This window comes from Podarcis gaigeae, assembly GCF_964106915.1.
Source record: "Podarcis gaigeae genome assembly, chromosome: 3".
In the NCBI taxonomy this organism is placed as follows: Eukaryota; Metazoa; Chordata; class Lepidosauria; order Squamata; family Lacertidae; genus Podarcis; species Podarcis gaigeae.
Window position 1 is genome coordinate 25,768,098 of NC_139680.1, and position 26,850 is coordinate 25,794,947.

The 26,850-nt window shown below is 42.4% G+C and overlaps 1 protein-coding gene across 6 annotated transcripts in view; it reads left to right on the plus strand.

The window, feature by feature from the left end:
* Positions 1-26,850, plus strand: part of TPO (thyroid peroxidase) — a 550,495-nt gene that overhangs the window by 492,684 nt on the left and 30,961 nt on the right. For all 6 annotated transcript variants that reach the window (XM_083730134.1, XM_083730132.1, XM_083730133.1 and 3 more), the window contains exons 5-8: positions 176-308; positions 2,868-2,997; positions 3,749-3,955; positions 16,202-16,717. In XM_083730134.1, the coding sequence (XP_083586260.1) occupies positions 176-308; positions 2,868-2,997; positions 3,749-3,955; positions 16,202-16,717 (986 nt within the window). The remainder of the gene's footprint in view (positions 1-175; positions 309-2,867; positions 2,998-3,748; positions 3,956-16,201; positions 16,718-26,850) is intronic.

Below are 26,850 nucleotides of genomic sequence, written 5' to 3' on the forward strand. Positions count from 1 at the left end.
ATACTAGCAACATGTAGTCTATCAAAAACATTGGGGGAAAGATTAGATTTTCTGTGGCAACAAAAATATGTCAAAGAAGGTGTCAGGCAGGTATTGCTGGGGAGAGCATTCCACAGATAATGAATGGTAGTCAAATGCTGTGCTCAAAGAGTGAAGCAGTGTTTTTAATTTCCAGACGTGTTACCTGCTGATGTTCTCATGATGATTACCAATGTATCTGGGTGTCTGCCTTACATGCTGCCACCAAAATGCCCAGACAATTGTATGACCAGGAAATACAGACATATCACCGGAGCTTGCCAGAACAGGTAAATCTTACAGCAAGAGGTATAATTATGTTGACTCTCCCCCTTGTAATGCAAAACAGGCTGGCCTCCCTTGTTTTTCCTTGGGCTTCCATACTCACTTAGTTTCACATTGAAACTCTCTGGGTTTGCTTCATTTGAGAATCCTTAGAATTTTTACAAGCTCGTTTGAAAAGTATAGTTGTGATTAAGGATAAATGTTTGCTGTTTAGCCCATTATGGACGCATCTGTTGGCTGTAGATGTTTGTGGGAATGTGCAGTATCATTTAAACCCTGAACCACCTTTGAGGAGCCCCAGTAAGTGCTTTAATGTTACATGTATATTGAATCTGGCAGTTCAGTATTAAGAAAGACAGTGGTACATTGGTTTAAGAACAGCTTAGTTTATGAACAACTTGGATTAAGAATGCTGCAAACCCAGAAGTAGGTGTTTTGGTTTGTGAACTTTGCCTTGGAAGCAGAACATGTTCCACTTCCTGTTGAGTGTAAATTGAGTCCCCCACTGCAATGGGAAAGCACGCCTTGGTTTGAGAATGCTTTGGTTTAAGAACGGACTTCCAGAATGGATTAAGTTCGTAAACCAAGGTACCACTATATATGCAAGGTTGCTTAATCTAACTAAAGAAAAATATAAAGTGTAGATTTGCATTCAGGCTGTGAAGTGGAGCTTTATATGAACACAGGTTGCCTTTGGCAGATGATGGACTGTGTCAAAAAATTGTACCTTACACTTCACTACGGATATTTCTGTGCATTATTCCTTGAACACAGCACTCTTGCTCATGTTGCTAAAGATTCGGGTTTCCCCATTTGTTTCAGCTGAGGGAACAAATCCACAAGCACACAGAATGTGCTTGTAGTTCTGTTTGCCTCCCCACTGCTTTTGAAAAGAAAGGTTTCTTACCCCAGTAACATTCCAGTGATCTGCTAAAATATTAAAGCAATCAGGAAGAAAATCACTGGTTAAGCTGTTAAATTAACATATCATTACTTTTAATTGAGTGAAATAGCACTATGTGCAGTATTTTATGCCATTTCAATAAAGACAAATCAGCTGTAACTAATCTGAATGCTTTATTAAGGCGTACGTCAACCTTCAAATGTGAATTATCGCAGTTAATTAAATGTATTACTGTCCCACATTGCTTTGCAAATTGAGCCCCTTTGTATACTGAAGATCAGTGAAGTATTACTAAAATAATTGTTCCCTGTTAAGTGTCCCTACAGAAACATAAGTGTATGACTAACTTCGTGTAGATCATCTGTGTCTTTCTGTACAGTTGCACCTTGCAGCGACTCCTATATACAGTGGTAACTCAGGTTACATACGCTTCAGGTAACATACGCTTCAGGTTACAGACTCCGCTAACCCAGAAATAGTACCTCGGGTTAAGAACTTTGCTTCAGGATGAGAACAGAAATCGTGCTCCGGCAGTGCGGCGGCAGCAGGAGGCCCCATTAGCTAAAGTGGTGCTTCAGGTTAAGAACAGTTTCAGGTTAAGAACGGACCTCTGGAACGAATTAAGTACTTAACCCGAGGTACCACTGTAGAAGGAACAGTCTTTTTTGTTTGGTGCTCCAGTAAATATCTGTTCTTCTTCCTATCATCATCATCATCATCATCATCATTCCTTACTCATTCTTTAGTGCAGCCTTCCCAGGCTCCAGAAGTTGTTGGACTGCCACTCCCATTAGCCCCAGCTAGCATGGGCAGTGGCAAGGGATTGTGGCAGCTCTACTACAAAACATTTGGAGGGAAAGAGATTGAGAAAGCTGTTTCAGGCACTCCGAGAAGCTTACTTGGGACTTTGTGCTTTCACCTATGTCTTTTGCACAAAGAAAGAATTAATTGCCCCCAGGTTTGGGGAGCTCTGAAAATAGCAAAGGGCTTGCCACAGGCCACTAAACCCATGCAGTTGTGTGTGCATGGACATGAAATTGCCCAACGTTCAACATGAAAACTTCTCATCTTTTTCAACCTCTTTCCTTCCTTATTCCCAATAATCACATGGCTTTTGTGATTTCCTTGAGATCTTAGTTTTCTTTCTTGCTCTTGAGCCATATTCCAAGAGGTCATAATAACATGAGTTGTGTTTACGGGCCAGGATCCAAAGAGTTACTACTTCAGGAGTGTGGAAGGACTTGGGAATGCCAAGCAAAATGTTTGACATCTCCCCTTCCCCTTTGCTTATGCCATACTGCAAATTCCTTCGAAAATCCCCTCCAGATTCAAGAGAGGTATATCGTGTGGTATGGGGTGTTGCCTGTTTGATACCCACAAGTTCAAAGCTCCATTGAGAAAGTGGAATTTGTTCCATGGCACTTTGGATCCTGGCCACAGCCTCCAGCTATAAAAAGTTTTGCAGGGGATAGCTGACTTTTTAAAACAAACCTTAAACTTGTTCCATACTTATCTCAAGCTTGAGGAGTTGCATATGATTGCTTTTCATAAATCTGTCACTGAATTGAACTCATGGCTTTTGAATATTTGCCCACATGCCTGCTGCAGTTAATGTTGCTGGTTATATCAAAATGTATTCTAAAACATTTTAATTGCATAGGGAGCATCCTAGATGGGGAGCCTCCAACACAGCCCTGGCTAGATGGCTTCCTCCAGTTTATGAAGATGGACTAAGTCAGCCCAAAGGATGGAATTACGGTTTCCTACATAATGGATTTCCATTGCCGTCGGTTGGTACTCTGTGAAATCATTAAAATGTGTTGTTTTTTTATAAGAGATTTCTATACCCTGCATCAAGAAAGTTTCCAGGCATAGAGCCACAGCACAAGAGAGAATGTGATGAAGGAAAAAATAAAACCCACCCACTAAACAGTAACAAATGAGACTTGCTTCTAAGCAGACTCGCACAGGATCGCAGCACTAATGTAGCTACCACGCAGTAAGGTCCTTTGTTTCTGCCTAAAGATGATTAAAGACAAGCTTCTTGCAGGAGTGGCTGCCTGGGGCTGTGGGTGCCATGCAGCGTGTGTGGCGCTGACAGTGAAATTTGTGGATGCCTGGCTCCTTCATGGGGAAATTGTGGGTGCTCGGCCAGGGAGTTGGCACCTATGGCTTCTTGTTTACTGCTTAGAGTAGGACTGAGAAACGTATGGCTCTTCAGATGCTACTGAACTATAACTCCCATCATTCCACACCGTTGACTAGGCTGACTGAGGCTGATTGGTTTCCAACAATCCAGAGAGCCACAGTTTCCCTATCCCTGCCTCAAAACAACTTTGCCAAGAGAGAGGGTGTGTGTGTGAAGTTGTTCATGTTTAACAATTTAATAAAACTGAAATATGTTTTTAAAATAGAACAATTTTGTGACTTACGTTATTTTGGCTAAAGTGCTCAGTTCTTAGTTGCTTTCACCGCCTTTGGCTATTGAATGAAAAGTAAATAGTGTCTCATGTGCCAACTCAGTTAACTCTTTTTCTCCAGGTGCGTGAAGTGACAAGAAACATTATTGAGGTATCTAATGAGGCTGTTACTGAAGATGAGCAACATTCTGATATGATTACTGTGTGGGGGCAATACATCAGTCATGACCTTGCATTTACGCCACAGAGTGTAAATCGACCTTCCTTTCTGGGAGAAGCAGACTGCCAACAGACCTGTGAAAACAGGAGTCCATGTTTTCCAATACAGGTATCCTTTCGGTTTGTTTTCTTTAAAATATAATGGTCGATAAAGGTAGTTAAAATATGAGAGAATAAATAAGGCCATGTTTATATTTTGTTGCTAAGCCAAGAATTTTATCAGAATGGGGCGGGGATTACTATGGTCTTCTGCATCAAGTTTTTCATTCCAGTAAGGAAATTAGAAACAAATAATTCTCTGTTTTAAAGGTGTCATTCAGTTTAAATTTTCCTATGAAGGCAAAGACAGCTAAACACAAAATCTTGATAGCTATTATTTCACTGGGGATGAATTGATTTTCAGAGTGTTATCAAAATTCACTAATTTTGAGTTCCTTTTTCAATTAGTTTTTATTGGCCACAATAAGTTAGCATTACAGGTACGCTATTCCATAGGAACATACCCAATAACGAAGTCACTATAGTATACACCGACTGGCAATAGGCCTCCAAGATTTCAGATAGTGGTTCTTGACCATCCCTCCCTGGAGATGCTGGGAATTGAATGTGGGACTTTCTGCATGCAAAGCAGATGCTTCTACCACTGAGCCACAGCTGTTCTTGATACTTGTTGTGCTCTAGAAAAAACATCCTTATGTATGTATTGCTATGAAGGGCAATTTTTTTTCATTATTTTTTTTTTTAGAGTGATTGTGGGCCAGTGACTTTCCAGTGTTTTGCGCAAGAGTCTTTCGCAGCACTGCCTGGAGATGCCAGGGATTGAACATGAGACATTCTGCATGGAAAGCACATACCATACTTTTCCTTGCATAAGACTAGGTTTTTATACTCTAAAATTATGTTCAAAATAGGGGGCGTCTTATACATGGATAGGGACACGGGTGGCGCTGTGGATTAAACCACAGAGCCTGGGATTTGCTGATCAGAAGTTTGGTGGTTCAAATCCCCGCAACGGCGTGAGCTCCCATTGTTTAGTCCCAGCTTCTGCCAACCTAGCAGTTCAAAAGCACATCAAAGTGCAAGTAGATAAATAGGTACCGCTCCGGCGGGAAGGTAAACAGTGTTTCCGTGTGCTGCTCTGGTTCACTAGAATCGGCTTAGTCATGCTGGCCACATGACGTGGAAGCTGTACGCCGGCTCCCTCGGCCAATAAAGTGAGATGAGCACCGCAACCCCAGAGTCGGCCACGACTAGACCTAAACATGAATAGTGCATAGGCGGGATGTGGGATGGTTGATGCCATGAGCCGGAGATTGTCAGCAGTGTGTTATTGGTGGCTGCATCAAGGGGTGGTGTTGATTGGCTGTTGCTGCAGTAATTGGGCGGGCAATTGGCTCCTTCTACCAGCGAGGGGACAGACGTTAGCAGGCTGTTGCGACACTCACGAGTGTTAGCGTAGGTCTGGCAAGTGAGTGTTTTTCGGCAACCCCCCCCAAAAAAAAATCTCAACAACTCTAGGCAATCTCCTCCCATTTTCTTAATTTTTTTGTCCCCCCCAAATAGGGGGCATCTTATACACAGGGGGGGTGTTAGGCACGGAAAAGTATGGTACTCTATCCCTGAGCTATATGGCACTTCTCTGAGGATATATGTGAGAATATATATGAGTCTGTAATTCTGCTACATGTTTTTAGTATGGGCTTTCTATCCTTGAAAACGTGTGTTAGGCAAAAGCAATATGATCCCTAGAATTAATGAATGCAATAATTTGCTGTTCTGTGGGAGATTTTTTCCTCCTTCTCCTCCTTCTCCTGGCAAACACTGCTTGAAAAGCAGAAGGCACCTTTGGAAGATATTTTCTACCCATTAGCACCTTCCGCTGAAGAATACAAAAGCTCTCAAGCAAAGAATTCAGTGTTCGGTTACTCCTTCGCTGGCTTAACAGTCCCCTTACAGTGCCTTCACTATAGCAAGCCTCCCCATTGCCAGATTATTCATTCCTGCTAGTCATTGTTTGTTTTGACATGAAGTCTTTTCCATTAATTAAAATTCTTACTTGTACATTTTAAATTTCCCTTTCTGTACAATGCAAGTCAAGAACAACACAGAATAGTGCCTAAATTTAAAGGCCAAATTATAATCCCTTTGAATGAGGAGGTGCACCTACTGAGACTCCCGTTTATATAGCTATTTCAGAACCAACAGAAACCTGATACTGCTTAGGATGGAGAAGGACAAGAAACCTACCCTGGACATACTACGGGCCCTTGCGAAGAACGTGAACATACTCCACAGATATGGCATAGCAGTTAGGGACCCAGCCTTTACAACCTACAAGCAAAGTTGCTTCTACAGTTCTGGATTTCTATTGGGAACAGTGGTAGGAAGGTGACAGTTGCTTCTCCATCTCTTAGCCCATTGCACCTAACAGGAGCATGGGCTAGTTTTCCCTCACAATCCAAAATCACTCTGCGAAATCTTAAAAGCTGTGCAGCGAGCCAACAGCAATCTGTGTGGAATTTGCTTCCACAAGAGGAGGTGATGGCCACTAGACAAATTCAAAGAGGCTTTGAAAGAGGATTAGACAAATTCAAGGAGGCTTTCAATAGCAACTATGTACCATCTGGGAATCACAAGTCGGGTCCTGCTTGGGGGTTCTTCTCTCGTAAGCATCTGGTTGGCCATGGTGAGAACAGGATTTTAAACTAATGGGCCTTTGGCCTGATCCAGCAGGTGTCTTCTTATGTTCATATGAACTGGAATTAACTGTTGAAGAAGCAAAGAACATGATGTAATGGTGGTCAGTATGAGGTCCTCCTTCCTATGGCAAGTGGTCAGGGATGACTTGAGCTGTAGCCTTATGGACTGAGCCATTTAGTTTGTTTAGTTTACTTTTATTTGAAACTGAATTCTTCTTAAGAACATTTTGCTCAGACCTAGGTTTCACTGTGCCAGCAGGGATGGACCAGGCAAAAATGCAAACTCTCACTCTTGGAGTTACTCTGACATTTCTGATCTAGATCTTTGTTTCATTCATTTGATTGAGCTAAAGGCGTTTGTGGAATTAAGGTGATGTTATCTGGCAAGCTTCTTGCAAATTGGTAAATAAGTACTTATTTGTAATGTGCTTCTTTGGCCATGTTTTTGAAATGCCACCGAGGGTATTTTGCAGAATAAGAATTGTCAAGGAAAGAGCTATCCTGGCTAGGTTTTGTTTTGCTGCTTCTTCAAATAAGAGGGCTCCATAGAGAGATATTTTTTTATTATCCTGGACTTACTCCTTCCTGTGGAATATCATCATGCTCTTCTATAGCACACATTTTGGCAGATGAAAGTACCACGTCAAGCGCTCCACTTGGGAAATGAGCTACAGAACTGCATCCTGTTAACGGTACAGTTTCAGAATATCTAAAGATTGTTTTGTTTTGTACTTGTTTCCCCCATCAGTGGACAATGTGAAATTATAGAGCTGGAAAATGGGCATTCTTCCAAACCAAAGTGTTGCCCTTTTCACCCTTCAAAAAGTAGCAAACAAACATTTATTTAAAACAGATGGGGGGAAAAATTCCTAGGTTATAGTTGGCTACAGTAATACACAAGACTCGCTCCTGGAAGCTCACCCTGAGGGCTCTTTGCAGTCAGGCAAAACTCACTGTTTGAGGTTCCTTCCACAGGGATGTCAGTCAGCGATTGATGGTGCCTCTGCTGGTGTCAGGTGTGGCACCCTCGCCCTCCTGATATTTGTCTTTCTTCCTTTCATCTTAGGTTTTAAAATTGCCTGGAAACTTTGATTGCCTATGCATTTTGAGAATCTACTGTTGTTTCCCCTTTCCAATTTTTAAACTTTTTTGTAATCATAGTGAGAATGTTTATTGCTGGTAAAAAACTTTACTATGCCAGATGGCTTAGGGAGGACTCTATGCCAGATTATTATTATTATTATTATTATTATTATTATTATTATTATTATTATACTACAGTGGTCCCTTGGGTTAAATACGCTTCAGGTTACATACACTTCGGGTTACAGACTCTGCTAACCCAGAAATAGTACCTCAGGTTAAGAACTTTGCTTCAGGATGAGAACAGAAATTGTGCTCCGGCAGCGCAGCAGCAGCAGGAGGCCCCATTAGCTAAAGTGGTGCTTCAGGTTAAGAACAGTTTCAGGTTAAGAACGGACCTCTGGAACGAATTAAGTACTTAACCTGAGGTACCACTGTACATTAAGGTGTTGTTGATTTTTTAAAAAAAATATCACGTCTAATTGCACCATAAACTATAAATTATTTCCCCCATGCATATAAGGCTCTCCTGCACATATAGGTTGTCCCATTCCTTTCAAAGCAGGTAGTACATAAATGAATATCACTCATTTAAGAAATAGCTGCATGGATTCCTTTCAAAGCACAGCTTTCAAAAATCCAAAGATGGATTTTTAAATGCAGTCCCAGTAAAGATGGAAATAACTTATTGATGGTTATAAGGTGTTTCAAAGTGGAACGGACTGTCCTAGAAGGCGATGGACTCTTCTTTGTGGGAAGAAGCAGGTAGCACACACATGAATATCACTCATTTAAGGAATCGCTGCATGGATTATTCTCCTACCTTCAATATGTTGTGAGATTGAGTATTACAAAATTACTGTCCATTTAAATAGGCTCATACGAAGTCTGATGGGTTTGGGCTTCCGCTGTGTAAAATGTAGCAACTGTACTGTGCAAGAAAATTACAAAAGCTGTTGCTGGTGGTCATATATCTATAGCTTACATGCCCCCTACTTTGCACAAGGAAGACTTGACACCAAAGCTAGCATAGCTAACAAAGATTTTTCTAAAACATTTTGGGAGATGTTTTTGTCTCCTTCATAGGCAGTGTGCTATCCTGTCGGGTGGGGGGGGGTCGAAATGCACGTGACCATTCTCAGTTGTGTATTGTGACTGCCGTCGGCATAATAATATTGACTGCAAATTCTGGCTGCTTTTAATACGAAACACAGCTTCTAAAACAGAGGCAGAGAAAGTTAGATGAACCTATTGCAATGGAAAGTGTATGGAAAGTGTATGAAACTTTGTGGAGCAATTGTGCCACAGGACGTTCACAAGAATCCTTTGTATCTTAGGTCAAGCTAGTTTTTGCTAGTGTCCTGAAAGACATTTGGTACAATAATTAAAAGATGGATTTTTTAATGCAGTCCCAGTTAAGATGCAAATAACTTATTGATGGTTACAAGGTGTTTCAAAGTGGAAGGGACTGTCCTGGAAGGTGGTGGACTCTTCTTTGTGGGAAGTTTTTAAGCAGAAGTTAGATAGCCACCTATCAGGGATGATGTTGTAGTGGCTTTTCTGTGCTGTGCAGGGAGTTGGATGACCTTTGACCTCCGTTCCAACTCTCCAGTTCTTGGGAGGGAAATGAGCCCCACGCTGGCCCCTTTGTGTCTTGCAAAAATCCTCAAGGGGGAAGGTTTTTGATATGATAATGAGAGTGAACAAGCAGGCAGAAGCAGTTTTCTCTCTCTCCTCTGAACCTGAAAGCTGATCCAATGCTACATCAGGCACTCATCTGAGCAAAGCATGATGGGACATTGCTTGAGGAAGGAGCTGGTGGATTTGAACTACGTTTTCAGGACAGAGGAGATGAGCTCTGAGGATGAAGAGCCACAGAATTAAGGACAGCAGACGGCAAACATACAAATGGTCATCTGTCATGTGTGATCTAGTTGAGATTCCTGCAATACAGGTGATTGGACTAGATCAGGCATCCCCAAACTCAGCCCTCCAGATGTTTTGGGACTACAACTCCCATCATCCCTAGCTAACAGGACCAGTGGTCAGGGATGATGGGAACTGTAGTCCCAAAACAACTGGAAGGCCTTGTTTGGGGATGCCTGCTCCAAGTAATCCCAGGAACTATAGTTTGTTAAGGGTGCTGGGAATTGTAGCTCTATGAGGGTTAAACAACAGTTCCAAGGATTCTGTTATAAACAAATAAATAAATTGTCACCACATCTGATGGATGGATGTTCATAGAACAATAGAAGCATAGAATTGGAGAGTTGGAAGGGTTATCTAGTTATCTAGTTATCTAGTTCAGCGTCATCTAGTTCAGACACCCCCAAACTCGGCCCTCCAGGTTCTGTTAGCAAGGGATGATGGGGGTTGTAGTCCCAAAAACATCTGGATGGCCGAGTTTGGGGATGCCTGATTTGGAGAAACTTATGACTGTTAAATTGGCACAAGACTGCTTTAAATGTTTGGTGTGGATGTGACCTAAGCCACTTTTCAAAGCTGCAACTGTCCCAAGGCAACTTACCTTATTAACAAATATGCTATCTATCTATCTATCTATCTATCTATCTATCTATCTATCTATTTATTTGAAAGCATTAAAACATATGATTCAAATCACAAGAAACTAGCCAGTTCTATTAAATGTGCCCAATGCAATTAAATGGATTATCTGCCCCTTTGAACAATTTGTGTTTTAGGGTTTGTTTTTCAACCTCGATTTATTTACGTTCCTTTCTTAAGGATTGAGAATAAGAAACATCCCTCTGAGCAACGGATTTCTTTTCTCAAAATAGAAGGACCCTCTTGAGTATGATAATTACAATTCAAAGAGAGATTTTAATAGCTGGTAGCTATTTGATGGCCTCTGCAGTAATTAATAAAAAAAAAGTCAGCGTCGTAATTATATTTTATTTAAAATAGCCTTGGTGATAAATACAATTAAATAGCTGAAAATATTTTCTTCTAATGATTCAGGATGAAACATCCTGTGAATATACTGCCTCTAATTTTAAGCAGAGGATCTGCTCTCTAACTCTTCAATGTGAAAAGCTAAGGTCAGGTGGGTACTTTTTAGCAGAGCTAGAATCCTGTTCTAGAAGTATTTCTTTATTGATAGACTTCATCAAATAACCGAGGTGGGTTGTTATCTTCCTGCCAAAGGAGGAGGCAGAAGGCACCTAGAAGGTCACTAGTTTAGGCAAGGTACTGCCCTAGGATCCATAGATCATGTGAGTGTCTGCAAAGGTCCTCTTGCATACAGCAGTACTTGCCCAGGATGAGGAACCTGTACCCTTCCACATATTGTCAGGCTCCAACTCCCATCAGCCCCTGACAGGGATGAGTTAGAAGTCCAGCAACATCTGGAGGGCCACAGATTGCCCATCTCCGGTCTACACAATTGGTAACTTTGTGTTCTCAATGACAGTTGTGTGGACAGAGCCCCGCATATGTATTGGGGCTCTGTTCAGGTATTCAGATGAAGGTATGCAGGTTGAAAATACAGCCTGATACTCCTTTCCATGTGCATCGAAGTCTTTAAATTCATTTAATCTTATCCGGCAGAGCTTTTCTTCTGAGTTAGCGCTGGGAAATGAGGTGAACGTCTAAGAAGGAGCCTAGTTCATTTTCGTCCTGTGATTTCTCAGAGCACATTTTTTGGAGCATTGATGATGTCTCCTAGGTATTATAAGGTATTATAAAAGAGCACATACGATTGTTGCAAGCATTGGTGTTACTCTTACAGATCACATAGGATTTGGGGTCTATGTAGGATGATGTTTCACAGTGGTTCTGTGATTGGAATGCCACAAAGCGTGTTCTCCTTCATGGAGAGCACGTGTTGTGGTAGGGGCTAGCAAGACACCCTGCTGTTGCTGGGCGGGAAAGAGTTTGGCCACCATTAGCAGAGGACAGGCTGTTGCTGGGGAGTATTATATGTTGCCATTTTTTGATTGACAGCCCTAGTCTTTAAATGCCCTGCACACAGCGTTGAGCTTCCTCTTTTCGCTGGCTGCATCGGATCACCCGCCCTCCCTCCCTATTTTAGGCTGTTTGCTTGACCTTGCTATGCCTGTCATGGGGTCGTCTGCTTTGGGGCGGGGGCCTGGTAGGAATTTTGTCCATTTGGCTGATTGGCTGGTGCCATTTGGTTTTTGCCTACTGCGTAGCAAATCGTCACAACTTGTAAGGTTGCAGTTAGACATTGGTTTGGGAAGTGGTTGGTGGAGGGGTATGGATTTGGTTGTGCCTGCCCCTCCAAAAGTGCTGCTGCTGCAAGGGTTTTCCATTAAAGGAACCCAGGGGCTCCCCATGCTTTTGTCCGAACCCTGTCAAGGGGCTAGGGCCACACAAGAGCCCCTGGGAGCATTTGGGGAGAGGTGAGGCATGGTTCCCAGTCCCGTCTCTCTCCCCGGGTGTTTTACCCTTTTCTGACTTCGCAGGTGTGTGAAGTCAGACTATCCCCATGCGGGGTCAGATAGTCACAACTAATGCCTAAGCAACCACTCACATTGCTTGTAATTTAATAAAGTAGTGGCCAAAATTATGCCAAAAACCTAAAACAAAAATAATGTGTCACTTGTGTTTTATTGGGGGGTGTCTTGGGGACCTCGACACGCAACTATTTTTCTTTTCTAGAAAAAAAGAAGTGTCTAAGGGAGGGGCTTATTTGGGTCAGGATCATTGAGGGTGGGGAGAAGAAGGCACCTATGTTTTGGCTCCAATGCACCATCTCTAACCCAATTTGCCCAAAGAACTGCAATGAACCACAGAAGGGAAAACTTTCAGGTACAAAATTATGCTCCTATATTTTCCCCTGGTAACAGACAAGCTGAACTTTCCTTCTGGCATGGTACTGTGCAAAGGAAATGGCTTCATGTAAATACACTACAGTAAGAATTATCGGTTGCATGAACAAGAAGACATGAGGCATGTTTGATGTCACTTAAAAAGGAACATAGTAAGGACATAAACAAATACATTAAAATATGTAAATGAAGGGGTAATAACATACAAAATGAATTGCATGAGGGGAAATTGCTTTGCAGAAATGTGTATTTGAGGAAAAATTGCATACAGAAGTATGTATATTAGGAGAAATCCACACAAAAATGCTGGTGAGCTTTCAAGAGGACTTTTAAAAATGTAAAAACAAAAAAAATTCCTTCCAGTAGCACCTTAAAGACCAACTAAGTTAGTTCTTGGTATGAGCTTTCGTGTGCATGCACACTTCTTCAGATACACTGAAACAGAAGTCACCAGACCCTTCTATATAGTGAGAAGGTGGGGAGGTGTAACTTTAAAAATGTAGAGAACTTAAGAATGGGGAAACGAGAAATGGGGAGAAACAAAAACTGACAGATTCCTACCCCGCCCCCTGTTGCCACTTGGTGTGTTGCAAGAAACTTTTCACCTTAGTTCACTAGGTAATTAAATGCCTAGTGAATTTATTCAGATTCTACTTCACAAAGAGCATTTCAAAAGAATATAGGATCCAATATAGTCATACCAAGCAATAGTAGGAACAGTGTTGCCATAGATTCACATGGTGCTCTGGCTCTGAGGAATTTACAGTTTAAATTGGGAAAGGAAGAGAAGAATGAAAGAGGGGTGGATATGAGCAATGGGAGTTACCTGGGTTTAGGCTTATTTTCAGCTGGGGGAATGGAGGTCCATTGGATCCTAAAAATTCCTTCCCTTCAATTGAAAGGGAAAATAAGACGCATCTAAACGACCAAATTAATAAAGGAGGCAAACACTGCATCAGGGGAACATCAAGCAAAGAAAACACTTGATTACACAACAGAGGCAATAAAGGCCACGATTAACCAGAGAAATATTCATTGTCAAAATAAAGGATCACTCCTTGGAACTGTTTCCACTAAACTAATGAGCAAAGAAGTGGGAGCATTTATTAATCAAACAAGTTTTAATCAGCTTAGAAGATAAGCAAGTATTTAACATAATAGCCTCCTTGATAGCATTCCCCACAGTAATGAGTTTTCAGTGCTATTTTAGAAAAAAAAATACCAACATGGCCTATTGAATAATGTGGGGGGGAAATGTCATTAAGCCACAGATTTTAAAGCTCCATTACAAGTATGCTTCAGCCCTCATCATCTCATTTAAATCCCAGATTTCCTCTCTGTGTGCCTGGCATTTCCCCCATTCAGTCTGGTTTTTCTCCACCTGCATTAACACAAATTTAAAAATCCCCTTTTTGTTTGTTAATAGCACCTTGAACATGGAACAGATTTGATGCATTTATAATGTAATATATGATACCTGCAAGATTAATATAGGGGTTTATAGAGCTTATCTTGATTTCTGGAGTATATGCTTTTTAAAAAAAGAACTACTCTCAACAGCAAACAGAAGAAAAGGTGGATTAGGTCAGCAATCTCTACAAAGCTGGTGCTTTTTTTCTTTATCAAAGCACTGCAGAGGTTTCCCTTGAGGGGTTATTTTAGCAAACTGTATTGAAAAGTACCAGCCCTTCCTTAACAATCGTACATAATGGCAGAGAAAATGTGTCCTCTTTCCAAAGTTTGGTTATCTTTTGAAATTCACAACTGAGAGTTCTCACTGAGGACTGCCCCATGAGGGAACGACCCATTTTTCTTATCCTGCCTTGTCATGCTTCATTACATTAGGTGATGTGTTGCTAAACTTCAGAAAAAATGGGTAGGGGCAACAGGGCCTCCCAACGACGATTTGATTCCTTTGTAGGCAAAGGATAAGATGGAGTTCCATCATCTCCCATTCTGTGCACAGAAGTCTACTTCAACACCAGCAGCAGAACATCAACCTTCCCTGCAGCTGAGGGCACCAGGTTAGCTTAGGGGTTGTAGGACGGCCATGTGTACACCAACACCTTGCTTTCATTCTCTCTTTTCCAGCATCTGCTAAGCCAGCTGACCCTCATTTTGTCTGGCCAGGGAGAGAAACACATTTCTAAGTCGTATTTTCTTGTAGGTATGTCAGGTAAAAAAACATGTACAGTGGTACCTCGCAAGACGAAAGTAATTCGTTCTGTGAGTTTTTTCGTCTTGCGAATTTTTTGTCTTGCGAAGCACGGATTCCCATAGGTATTAACGGTTTTAAGAAAAAGGAAGCAAACTTGCAAGACGTTTTCGTCTTGCGAAGCAAGCCCATAGGGAAATTCGTCTTGCGAAGCAACTAAAAAAACTCTTTCGTCTTGCGAGTTTTTCGTCTTACGAGGCATTCGTCTTGCGAGGTACCACTGTATGTGGATTTTGTGCATCTTTCATTTTCAAATACTGCACGTACACATGCACATACATACCTTTATTCTGGTGGGCTACTGAAAACCTCCCGTCATTCTTACAAATATCTGAGATATTGGCCAATTGCTTGCCCTGGACAGAATTGCACTTCCTCTAAAGGAGCAGGAATGCAATCTGCCTTCTGGTTCCAGCTTCGTCTCTGGAGACCTAGGTAGCCTTGGTGGTAGCTGAGACTGGTGTCAGCATAGTGCACCTCTGCTCAGAGATCGACACTGGCTGTCAATTTACCATTGGGCCAAATTCAAAGTGTTACTATGAAGCCCTTAGCAGCTTAGGAACGGTTTACTTGAAGAGTCGCCTTATCCCAATTTAACCACTTTGTCATTCACATGAGTAATACATGTATTTACAAGACCAACACCCTATATATTCTCATATTTTAACTCTTCCCCCTCACCCCACCAAAAAACAGTTTTTAAAAACAGAGCCCATATGTTGTGAAACTGCAAATGATATCTGTATCCATTAAAACTTGGGGGCACTTTGAGTGATTATGTATTGATGGGGTATTAATTGATGCCTAAACTGAAACTGCAGATTTTCCACTGAATAAATTTCAAATAAAGACCTGGAACTGTAAAATGGAACACAATCAGACCAGCAAAACAGCAAAAATATATATCAATATATTCCTTTAATTTGCCTATAGAGCCCAACTGTTTAACAGTAACAACAAAAAGGATTTGTCCTTTCTAAATAAGGGCATTAAACTGCTTTATGCCAAGTGCAAGGGGAAGGGTGTGATTTGTGCACATGCCCCTGTTCCCTTGACAACTGATGTTATGTAGTGAGTTGAATAGGATCCAAAAGGCAGCAGTCTGATTGGTCCTAGAACAATAGGATTCAGAATGCAGCAGTCTGATTGGTCCTAGAACAATTCAGCAGTCTGATTGGTCTGCAGGAGCCACCCAATCCAGCTCCAGGTGGAAGTTAATCCACAACCTGATTGGCCTACAGGAGAATCCCGGAATTAGCCAATCACGTGCAGCCCATTGTGTAAATAATGTATATAAAGCAGATATTTTGGGGAAACATTCATTCCTCTTCACCACTATGAGCTGAATAAAGAGCATGAAACCGAGTATATTTCAACTGATGTGTCATGAAAATGAAAGAGGCCTTCCACTCAGAGATCTAATCCACTGTGTGCACAATACACCATAAGAAGCAGCCCTAAGAGTTCAGCCACATGTGCATCAGCAAGAGTTGTGTCATAGTTGTGCAGTATGTTCCCTAACGAAAGGTATTTTACCTAATACACAGGTTTTTGCCAATGATACGTTCTCTACGAGCCTGAGCTGCCTGCCATTTTACCGCTCATCCCCTGCATGTGCCACTGGTCACCAAGGATTTCTCATAGGAAACCTCTCTGTCTTAAATCCAAGGCAACAGATTAATAGCCTCACCTCCTTCCTTGACGCATCGACTGTTTATGGCAGCACGCCTGCAACAGAGAACAAACTGAGGAACCTGACAAGCGAAGAGGGCCTCCTGAGAATAAATACACGATATTTTGACAATGGCCGCGAATACCTTCCTTTTGTGGCCCAGGTGCCTTCCCTTTGCGCCCAAGACCCCAAGGCGGACAAGAAAGAAAGGATTGAATGCTTCATGGCAGGAGACAGTCGAGCTAGTGAAGTCCCTTCACTGGCAGCTATGCATACACTTTGGTTGCGAGAGCACAACCGCCTGGCAAAAGCACTGAAGAAAGTCAACCCTCACTGGAGTCCTGAAACTATCTATCAAGAGGCCCGCAAAATCGTTGGCGCGCTGCATCAGGTAAGCTGACATTTACCTGCATGTCGTTGCGCGTCATACTTTTTGATTCTGACGCTATACAAATAACAAAGTGTGTTTGCGTAAATAAACATGGGAGGGGGTGAGGATTGCACCCACGGTTCCTGCCCTTGTTCAGTTGAAGATGCAAGTTGGGCCATGCCTATCAACTGCTCTTTTCAGGGCTCCAAAGCACTGAGCCTATGCACAAAAGAAGTGTTGACATGGGTTTGAACCAGTAGGCATCAATCCCATCACTGTGCCCTCTCTATCTGCAAGCCAATAAAGCGAGATGAGCACCGCAACCCCAGAGTCGGCCACGACTGGACCTAATGGTCAGGGGTCCCTTTACCTTTATTATGTCTAGCAGGCATATCGTCCATGAGCTTTATTCTCCTTGTCTACAGAGTTTCCAACTATTTGAAGAGGGGTGGAGAGTACTTAGCTTGTTTCATCTCTTAAGTCTATGCTTTCAATTTTCTCTCATTCTTTTCTGGCAAGTTCTGCTGCCCTGTGCGTTTTATCCTGAATAACTTCTCTTTATAGTTCCACTTTATAGTTCTACCTTACAGTCGTTTGGGGGCATAGTTTGCAAAACTGCATTTTGTAGGCATGTAACTGCACTCCTTAAAAGAGATTAGAGATTTACAGTGCACAAACGCTTTGCCTCTAACGCCCTTTAACACATGAAGCAAGATGAAAAATTATAAGGGTAGATTACACATACATACATATGCTGCTTTGTGAAGGAATCCTATTTCTCTTTCCAGCTGCTTACATGAGCCTGGAGTAGGGTTGCTCAACAAGGGGAAAGTTTCATTTCCCCCAATAAAGCTGAACAACTTTTGTGTCTGGAATTTTACTTCTTGGAATATGGCAACGCTAGCCTGGAGCATGAGTAACTTACAGAACATGGGTGGAATCCAGTTGGTTTCTTGCATTTACAGGGCCTTGAAGTTGATGATCTACATTTTGCATCTAGACAGTGGACTGGATATAGGTCACCTGGCCACAATCTTTTTCACTATTTTTGGGTGGATTGTGTTTCTATTTAAATCGTAATAATTGTTTCTAAATTTGCACCGATACATCTAAATTAGCCTGTGCAAATCTTATGCAAATCTGATTAATATTTTGTCCTCTTCTAATAATGTACTTTCCATTTGGGGGCAATGTACAAGTAGCTGCCCTACCTCTTATACAAAACCTATACAGTCATACCTTGGATCTCAATTGCCTTGGCTCCCGAACGATGGAAACCCAGAAGTGAGTGTTCCAGTTTTCGGATGTTCTTTTGGAAGCTGAACATCCGATGGGGCTTCCGCAGCTTCTGATTGGCTTCAGGAGCTTCCTGCAGCCAATCAGAAGCCACACTTTGGTTTCTGAACATTTTGGAAGTCAAATGGACGTCCGGAATGGATTCTGTTCGACTTCCAAGGTACAACTGTAGTGAGTAATGCTCAGGCCTGGCTTACACATGCACTAAAATGAGGCAGTTGAATCTTAAAGTGATAGCGAAGACTGTGCCACTTCAGGGAAGAGGTTTTTTATGTGACCTCAAGTGTGAAAAGTTCATTTGCAGATCAGAAAGCAAGGTTTTCTATTTGTAGAGATGGTTTTTCTACACAGAGGATCATTGGAGCATGTGACTGTGCACCTGTAATTCCAAGCAGTATTCGTGCTTCCACCTCAGAAATCGTATCAGCTTATTTTGGGGCATCGATAGACAAGGACTTGTTCATCCTGGGCACATGGACAGATTGATCAATAAAAGCAAACCCACACATAGCAGCCTGGTAGAGCTTTCAAGTGATCAGTTATTTCTTGAGAAGAAGAAAAAACAAAGTCTAGCATGCATATATATATATATATATATATATATATATATATGCATGCTAGGCTTTGTTTTTTCTTCTCAAGAAATAACTGATCACTTGAAAACTCTACCATAGAGAGAGAGAAAGGATAAATATTCTATTAGCTTCCTATGTCTAAGGCGAGAAGTTCAGTGGTCTGCCTACTGATCCAATAACAGCATGCAACACTGATCAGGTGCATATACCTGCCATTCTGAGAAACTGCTCATACTCAGCAAAGGTGAGTTCATCACACAGTAGTCCTGTTCATGTGTTCAGAAGAGCAGGGTGTGCCCACAAAACCTGCCCCGTCTGTCATTTCACTGTCACCACCACTCATGGAGTCCTCCACACTATGCAGGCTAAACTGGGCTGTAAATGACACAGGTATCCTCCACAAGCAGAAAAGGATCTGCAGTGCAGAAGTTCTGCACCCCAACAAATGGAGGACAGTGGGAGAAGATATAGTGTTGCAACAGGAGGAGGAATGTTCCTTCAATCTTACAATGATATACAGGAAAACAATGAAAAACATTGTGAAATTCTTTTTTTTAAAAAAAACACGTTTTGAAAAATATATTGAATTTGCCATAGCTCACCATCGCCATCTAGTGTCAAACTTGTATAATGCACTTCACAACACACTTAAAACGTTTTATTTGCTGCTGTATAGCTGAGTCCAAGATCAGAATACGTGGTTAGGCCTTCTGGCAGCCCGATTCATGTTCCCAAAAGCAGATTTTGACTTTGGGCAACTGGACTATAGTTGCCTTTGTGAAGAGAAATATGCTACCTAATGGCAATAAAATATATAGCAAAAGTTATTCCTGCATCTCTCATTTGGAGCTGGGCATCAGACCGTCTAAGTTATGCTCTTTATGAAGCTGTTCACATTTCTATGTGAGAATTCTAATTAGGATACAAAAAGATTGCACACTTCATTTAATCTTAAATAAAAATCTCTTAACGACCCTGAACATTAGTCTTCCTTATAGCTTCCTCGCATGCACTGTGCAAGTCCCTCTGTCTTAAATGTGCTGTTTGCTTTAAAATAATTGCCTTGAAAGGCTCAGAATGGCTTTTTGGCACTAGTTAGCAGTGAACAAATCTGGAAAGAAAAAGAAGAAACCCAATGCACACTAGGCTTCTGGGCACTCAAATGTTAGTGTCTTGGAATCAGACACGTTCTGCCCTCAGACGAAATAATTTCCAAAAGGCATTTTCTGTGTATGACTCTGGGCTACTCATCATCTGTCTAAGTATCAGAGATTAATGAGATCAGCCTGTGGCACATTAGAAATGATTTGGAGTGGATTTAGTCAGTTCAGGGACACACATGCCAACTCTATATGCAACTCTATATACTTAGAGCGTCAGCAGCCTCCACAGTTGAGGTTGCCCATGCGTTTACGCTCCAAGAGTTCTTTCCGAGCAGCTATAACCTTGGGGAAAAAATATTGCAGGAGGCTGAGAAAGAGAGAGCAGATACAGCAAAAGGGCGAGGAAAAGGAAAGCCCTTGTTTTGTTTGGTACACTAATACGCCTGCTTCTTGGGAGAATAGCAATGACAAACCTAGACAGCATCTTTAAAAGCAGAGACATCACCTTGCCGACAAAGGTCCATATAGTTAAAGCTATGGTTTTCCCAGTAGTGATGTATGGAAGTGAGAGATAAACCATAAAGAAGGCTGATCGCCGAAGAATTGATGCTTTTGAATTATGGTGCTGGAGGAGACTCTTGAGAGTCCCATGGACTGCAAGAAGATCCAACCTATCCATTCTTAAGGAAATCAGCCCTGAGTGCTCACTTGAATGACAGATCCTGAAGCTAAGGCTCCAATACTTTGGCCACCTCATGAGAAGAGAAGACTCCCTGGAAAAGACCCTGATGTTGGGAAAGATGGAGGGCCCAAGGAGAAGGGGACGACAGAGGACGAGATGGTTGGACAGTGTTCTCAAAGCTACCAGCATGAGTTTGACCAAACTGTGGGAGGCAGTGGAAGACAGGAGTGCCCGGCATGCTCTGGTCCATGGGGTCACGAAGAGTCGGACACGACTAAACAACAAAAATATGCAAAACTGGAAAGTCAAAGCTTTAACAGTGAACTTTGTAGACTTTTTAAAGAAAGATTTAAATGCTCTGAGAACAAAGGCAATTGAAAATAATTTTTTCCTCTGGGAAAATATCATTAGCAAGGATTTATACCGCACTATTGGTTTTTTTACATCCATACACCCACACATAAAAAAAAATACTTTATGAAGACAACACTGTATTTTTCTATATGGGGACATAAAAATGGAAAGATAGCAAGTGCCCGGATCTCTGTGTCACACCCAGTTAGACACTCCCCATGCTCTTAAGACAGGCAACCTAGTTCTAAATCAGAAAAGTGAATCACAGAGCTCGAAGGGAACTCAAAGGTCATTGAGTCCAGCCCGCTACCAGTGCAAGGCATTCACTGCTAAAGCACCTCTAAAGAATCACAGAAAGGATGTGAATCCAGGTCTCCCCACTCTGTGTCCCAGACTTTAGGCAGTAACCTTATTGTTTGCTTGCATTTCTTTTGTGTTCCATTTTATTCTCATTTGGGCAAGGCTTCCAGTTCCTGAAGGAAGCCGCCTTGCCTCTAAAAGCTTCCTTGCCTCTGTTCACTAACCACAATGGCATCCTCTTGGGCTTGGGGTTTCCTGTATCTGCATTGAGCTCTTGAGGACTGCACTGATGCCGATGTTCTGGCACTCCGTTTTTGCTGCATGGAGCTCAAACTTAGTTTACACATTTCCATCAGGAAAGACATCTGCTGCAGATGCAATCTTAGCTTCATTCTCGTATCTCATTTAATTCTTTTTTTAAAAAAAAAAAAACTCTAAACCAGTCCTCTGTTTGCTCTTCCTGCTCAGACATATTTAACTTCCAAGGCACTTCCACCGATGATGCCCCTGAAGAGGAGGGCTGGCTGCTTGCAGACTTTCAATTTCTATTCCTTTTGCCTTCTTTTCAGTGGATCTGCTCAATTCAGGTCACAAAGCTATATTGTTAAGGTGAAAGTTGTGTGTTTTATTTTATTTTTCTTAGCTGGACTGAATGTCTCCACTGCACAATACAGACCATTTCTCGCAACAAAGGCTGGCCGAATACGGATGTGTCCTTTTCTTTCCCTTTGGTAGTAAGGCACAGTCTTAAATTGTGCCCAGTGCGGGAAGCTCTGCACTTTAGGGATCTCGTGTTGAAAAGCAGACATCTAATTTAAAGGGACAGTCAGATCATGCTAGTGTTGCATCCAGTTGTTCAATTTCCTGCCACGCTAGGAGCAACTGGTGCCATATATGATAGTGATTACCCCATCAGTATTTGAAGCCTTATTTCAAGCTGCAGAAAGTTATTATATGTGGGATACGGAAGGTGTCCAGAATTGAAGGCAGGTCATTTCGCTCTAATTAGTTTGAATCCTGCTTTTAAAATAGCAGCAGATTACCAGGGTTTCTGATGGGACAACAGCCTGGGGATGGAACCAATTGCTACTCCAGTTAGATACAATTCATAAGTGTTAAATATTACCAATTAATTAAATATCATTGATGAGCTCCTGGAAGGAGAACGTGCCCATGTACTATTTGCAAGTAGGACTGCAATCTAAACCCGCTGCTGCCAAGGGCACTCGTGGCAGTGGTGTAAGGGGCGGGGGCAGGAAGATGGGTACAAGCCTCAGATTACACTGCGGCCAGGCTTGGATCAGGCCAGCGCCAACTGTGAGAGCTGCTCAGGATCTAGTGGATCCCAGGCTGGTTCAGCCCTGCCCCACCTTAGAATGCCTCATTTCAGGACTGTCTGCTTGGTTTTCCCAATGTGGATACCAGTGTAAGCCTTCCTTCCACTTGTACATGCTGCGGGCAGAAGAGTGATGCAGGCATCAATCCATTGGTGGTGGGCAAGGGTATCCTGGCTGAGCTGCTGAAAGCAAGTGGAGGGGCTCCTGGGCTCCAACCCAGCAAAACGGTGGGGTGGGGGTGGATTGTAGCCTGCACCAGCAACTTAAAATAATGGCAAACATTCCCCCCCCCCCCCCGTTAAGTTTTTGACAAGTTCGTTATTACCCAGACAGTGGGAAACTGTACAGTGGTACCTTGGGTTAAGTACTTAATACGTTCCGGAGGTCCATTCTTAACCTGAAACTGTTCTTAACCTGAAGCACCACTTTAGCTAATGGGGCCTACTGCTGCCGCCGTGCCCCCAGAGCACGATTTCTGTTCTCATCCTGAAGCAAAGTTCTTAACCCGAGGTACTATTTCTGGGTTAGCGGAGTCTGTAACCTGAAGCGTATGTAACCCGAGGTACCACTGTATTGGCTTCAATACCTAAGGTGTCATTCAATTTAAGACCAATACAACAGCAAATAATATTTAGAGTTTATTGGACCCCTTTACGGTTGTATAAAAAAAGAGTTAGCTAAGACAGCTCAGTGTTGGTGATGTGGCAAGGACAATGCCACTGTGAAACACATAATTTTTGTATCTTGTTCTTTACTTAACACAGTCCAACACTTTCTTTCAAAACTTGCAGAAAAAGTTAAATCTTTAGGCAGAGAATATTTTATTGAACTATATACCTGCAGTATGGAAATTATCAACAGGACAACGGAAATGGATTTTTCTGTGCCCTAATGGCCAAGAGGAATTGGAAAAATAAAGATACAATACCCTTCAATCAATGGACTGACATCATTGGCAATTTATGAAGAGGCTGCTTACAGGCGCAGGCTCTGTATGGATAAATACGATAACATTTGGAATGAATTTATACCAAATGTAGTAGGATATTAGCATTTCCATAAGCACTAGGACAACATGAGATCATGAGGGGTGATCCTGCCATGGATCAGGGTGAAGTGAGCTGCTTCAGGTGGCATCTGATAGATCAGAAATGAAGGTACACAACTGAGGGTGCACATTGGCTGTCAAAAACCATAGGACTGCTGGGGAAATTTCAATGCATTCGAAATATTGCTGGGAAACAGAATGCATCATAGCAACAGCACCAGCAACAATGTGTTTGATTGCCCTCCACAAATGAGTCTCTGTGACATCTATGCTCCTACCTTCCAGCAGGACTAATGATCTGGCAGGCATTGTGTAGGAAAGTTGAACCTTACAATCCAATGGGCAGCCTCTCAATAATCTATCATATTTCAGGCTTTGCTGTTTGAGCACTGTTAATTTGCAAAGAGCATGACTGAAGCTAAAGTAATGAGGCAAGGAAGCCGAGCTTAACTGCTCTGGAGCGAACACCGAGGGCTTGGAAAGAGCCACATCTTTTTGTAGTTTGTCTGAACTTGCCTTTTTGGTGTTAAAATAATCCCCCTCCCCCTCCCCCAAAAAAGAGTGAAACACATTATCTGATGAAACTACGTTATCCCTGCCTGAATTTTTCAATATGCACTGTATCAAAGCACTGGGTGCATTTGTCCATTCAGTTTATTGCATATTATATCAAACCTATCATGTATTTTATTAGTTCTCTATACTTCATATTCATCCCATTATGCTTTATTAAATCCAATGTAATCTTAAATCTGCAATGCAGTTTTCATATTTTCCATCGCAATGTATCATTTCCTCTCTTTTGATCAGTGTTTCTTATAAGCTTTTTTCTATATGCTTCAATAAGCCTATTACATTATCAAAAGAATTTGCCAGGGGAACACTTATCAGCATTTCTATAACAAACTGTATGGTTTTTGGGTTGTTGTTTTTTTGAAGATAACTATGAATTGTCTGCTGATAGACCCATTTAGACCTATCAAATGGATTTTGTGACCAAATAGTCTTTAAGACATGGATAGTGTTACATACAGGAAAGAAGATTCCTATGAACAAATAGGCCCATAGATCTGCCTAAAGCATGAGTATCCCTTGGCCCTGCACAGCAATTAAGCTACAGAGTAGGAGTTGGGTTGTGTTGGGGGAGAGAAACATCTAGTCACATTTTTGGGGCCTGTTTTCCTAAGCCTAACTGCTGCACAGAAGGCGATTTTCCAGGAAGCCGCAGTTTTGGGGGGAGTGACCCCTTCCCTTCCTGCATACTGTCATTCTGAAAATCACCCTCCAATGGCAATTAGGGTTAGGGGGGGAGCTCATGTGAACCCCCCCCACACACACACAATTAGGCCTAATTTGTGTGCCAGTGAGGGTGGTTTTCAAGGGAGTGGAAGCTAGAAAGAGTTAAGCCCCAACGTCACATGTACTGCCATCCCTCCATCCCAAAATCCCCTCAGAACAATTAGGAAATAGAATCTTTTTCTCAGCCTCATTGCCAAGCAGGGGAGAGAAAGCAAAATTGAGAGAGAGGTGGAAACGTCAAAAGAGAAGCAGCATCCAATCCACTTTTTCTACACCTCTCTCGTGCTCCCACTTTCCATACTCCCCCCCCCCAGTCCCAAATGTAAGCTTTCCTTATTAGAGCCCAACCTATTGGTTGATTTGGTTGCCCTTTTCTCTGATTTTAAAAGGCCCTGTTCCTTTTCAATTTTTTTGTGAGGTTAGAGTACAGTGGTACCTTGGGTTACAGATGCTTCAGGTTACAGACCCCACTAACCCAGAAATAGTACCTCAGGTTAAGAGCTTTGCTTCAGGATGAGAACAGAAATCATGCTCCAGCGGCACGGCGACAGCGGGAGGCCCCATTAGCTAAAGAGGTGTCTCAGGTTAAGAACAGTTTCAGGTTAAGAACGGACCTCCAGAACAAATTAATTTCTTAACCCAAGGTACCACTGTACTGTACAGAGTTTTCATATTTTCATAATACACTGGTACCTCGGGTTAAGAACTTAATTCATTCTGGAGGCCTCATAAGTAGTCACCTCTCCTCCCACAGTACCATCGCCACCCAGAGGAACAGACATGTTTCCCCAAGAGCTTTGTTAAAGGTAAAGGGACCCCTGACCATTAGGTCCAGTCATGGCCAACTCTGGGGTTGCAGCGCTCATCTCGCTTTATTGGCCGAGGGAGCCAGCATACAGCTTCCGGGTCATGTGGCCAGCATGACTAAGCCGCTTCTGGCGAAACAGAGCAGCGCACGGAAACACTGTTTACCTTCCCTCCGGAGCGGTACCTATTTATCTATTTGCACTTTGGCATGCTTTCGAACTGCTAGGATGGCAGGAGCAGGGACCGAGCAATGGGAGCTCACCCCGTCGTGGGGATCTGAACCGCCAACCTTCTGATCGGCAAGTCCTAGGCTCTGTGGCTTAACCCACAGCGCCACCCACGTCCCTAAGGGCTTTGTTAGGCAGCTTCAAAAGTTTGCATCTTTCCCTTGTCACTTTCAAATGGCACAAACAGTTCCCTTGCTGCAGAATCCTAAACAGGTGTATCCAAAAGCAAGTCCCATTAAGTTCAAGGTAGCTTACTCTCAGGTCAGTGTATGTGGGATTGCAGCCTTAAGCTCTTAGCCTACACAGAGAGGTGGATTCAGATATCGTTATATAAAGGTCATTGCAAAAGGTTAGTCTGATGAGCCATTAGGTCAATAATAGAACACTTTCTGTTTAATGTCAGCTAGCAGGCTATAACAACATAGAAAGACAGTTATATCTTTGTTGGGTGATCCAGCAGCATGGAGACAATATTAGTAAAGAATGCAGTGAAACACCCTTAACATTTTGAGAATACTGAACACCTCCGGTCCAGGTTGGCTGTGGCTTAATTTCCCGTCCTATTAGAAAAGTTCCAGCTGAACTAATCTTGATCTGGGGAAACCACTCCCACAATTCTCCATGGTAGGGAAGGGGCACTGATATTAATGCCCCCCCCCATCTTCAATCAGTGTTCGAAACTCGCCAGGCGGATTTTGCACTGGCTATCGGCCACTTGTGACCATGTGAAGATGCCCGGGTGCCAGGATGACGCCTGATGTCTCCACCATCTGGTGCATGCCTGGGAATCCTTAGATCTTGGCTGTTTTCACACACCAGCCACACATCCTGTAGAATTCTATCCATTATGTTTTATCTGCACAATCAAAATGAATTTCAGGAACCAAAAAGTCGTACTGAAAAATACAACTTTTGAGCTGTCTGGCCCCAAAATGGCATCTAGGCATTCCATTTTGGTGATTATAACCCTGGTTTAAAGAGCTATTTGGCACCTAGCTTACATAAATATGACTTTGGCTCTTGTTGCTAGTGAATGTCCCTATGTCTAAGGAGTCCAGACTAACATCTGGCAAGGCTTTGTCTTGTTCAAACACACGATAGGCTTCCTACAACATTGTTATTAACT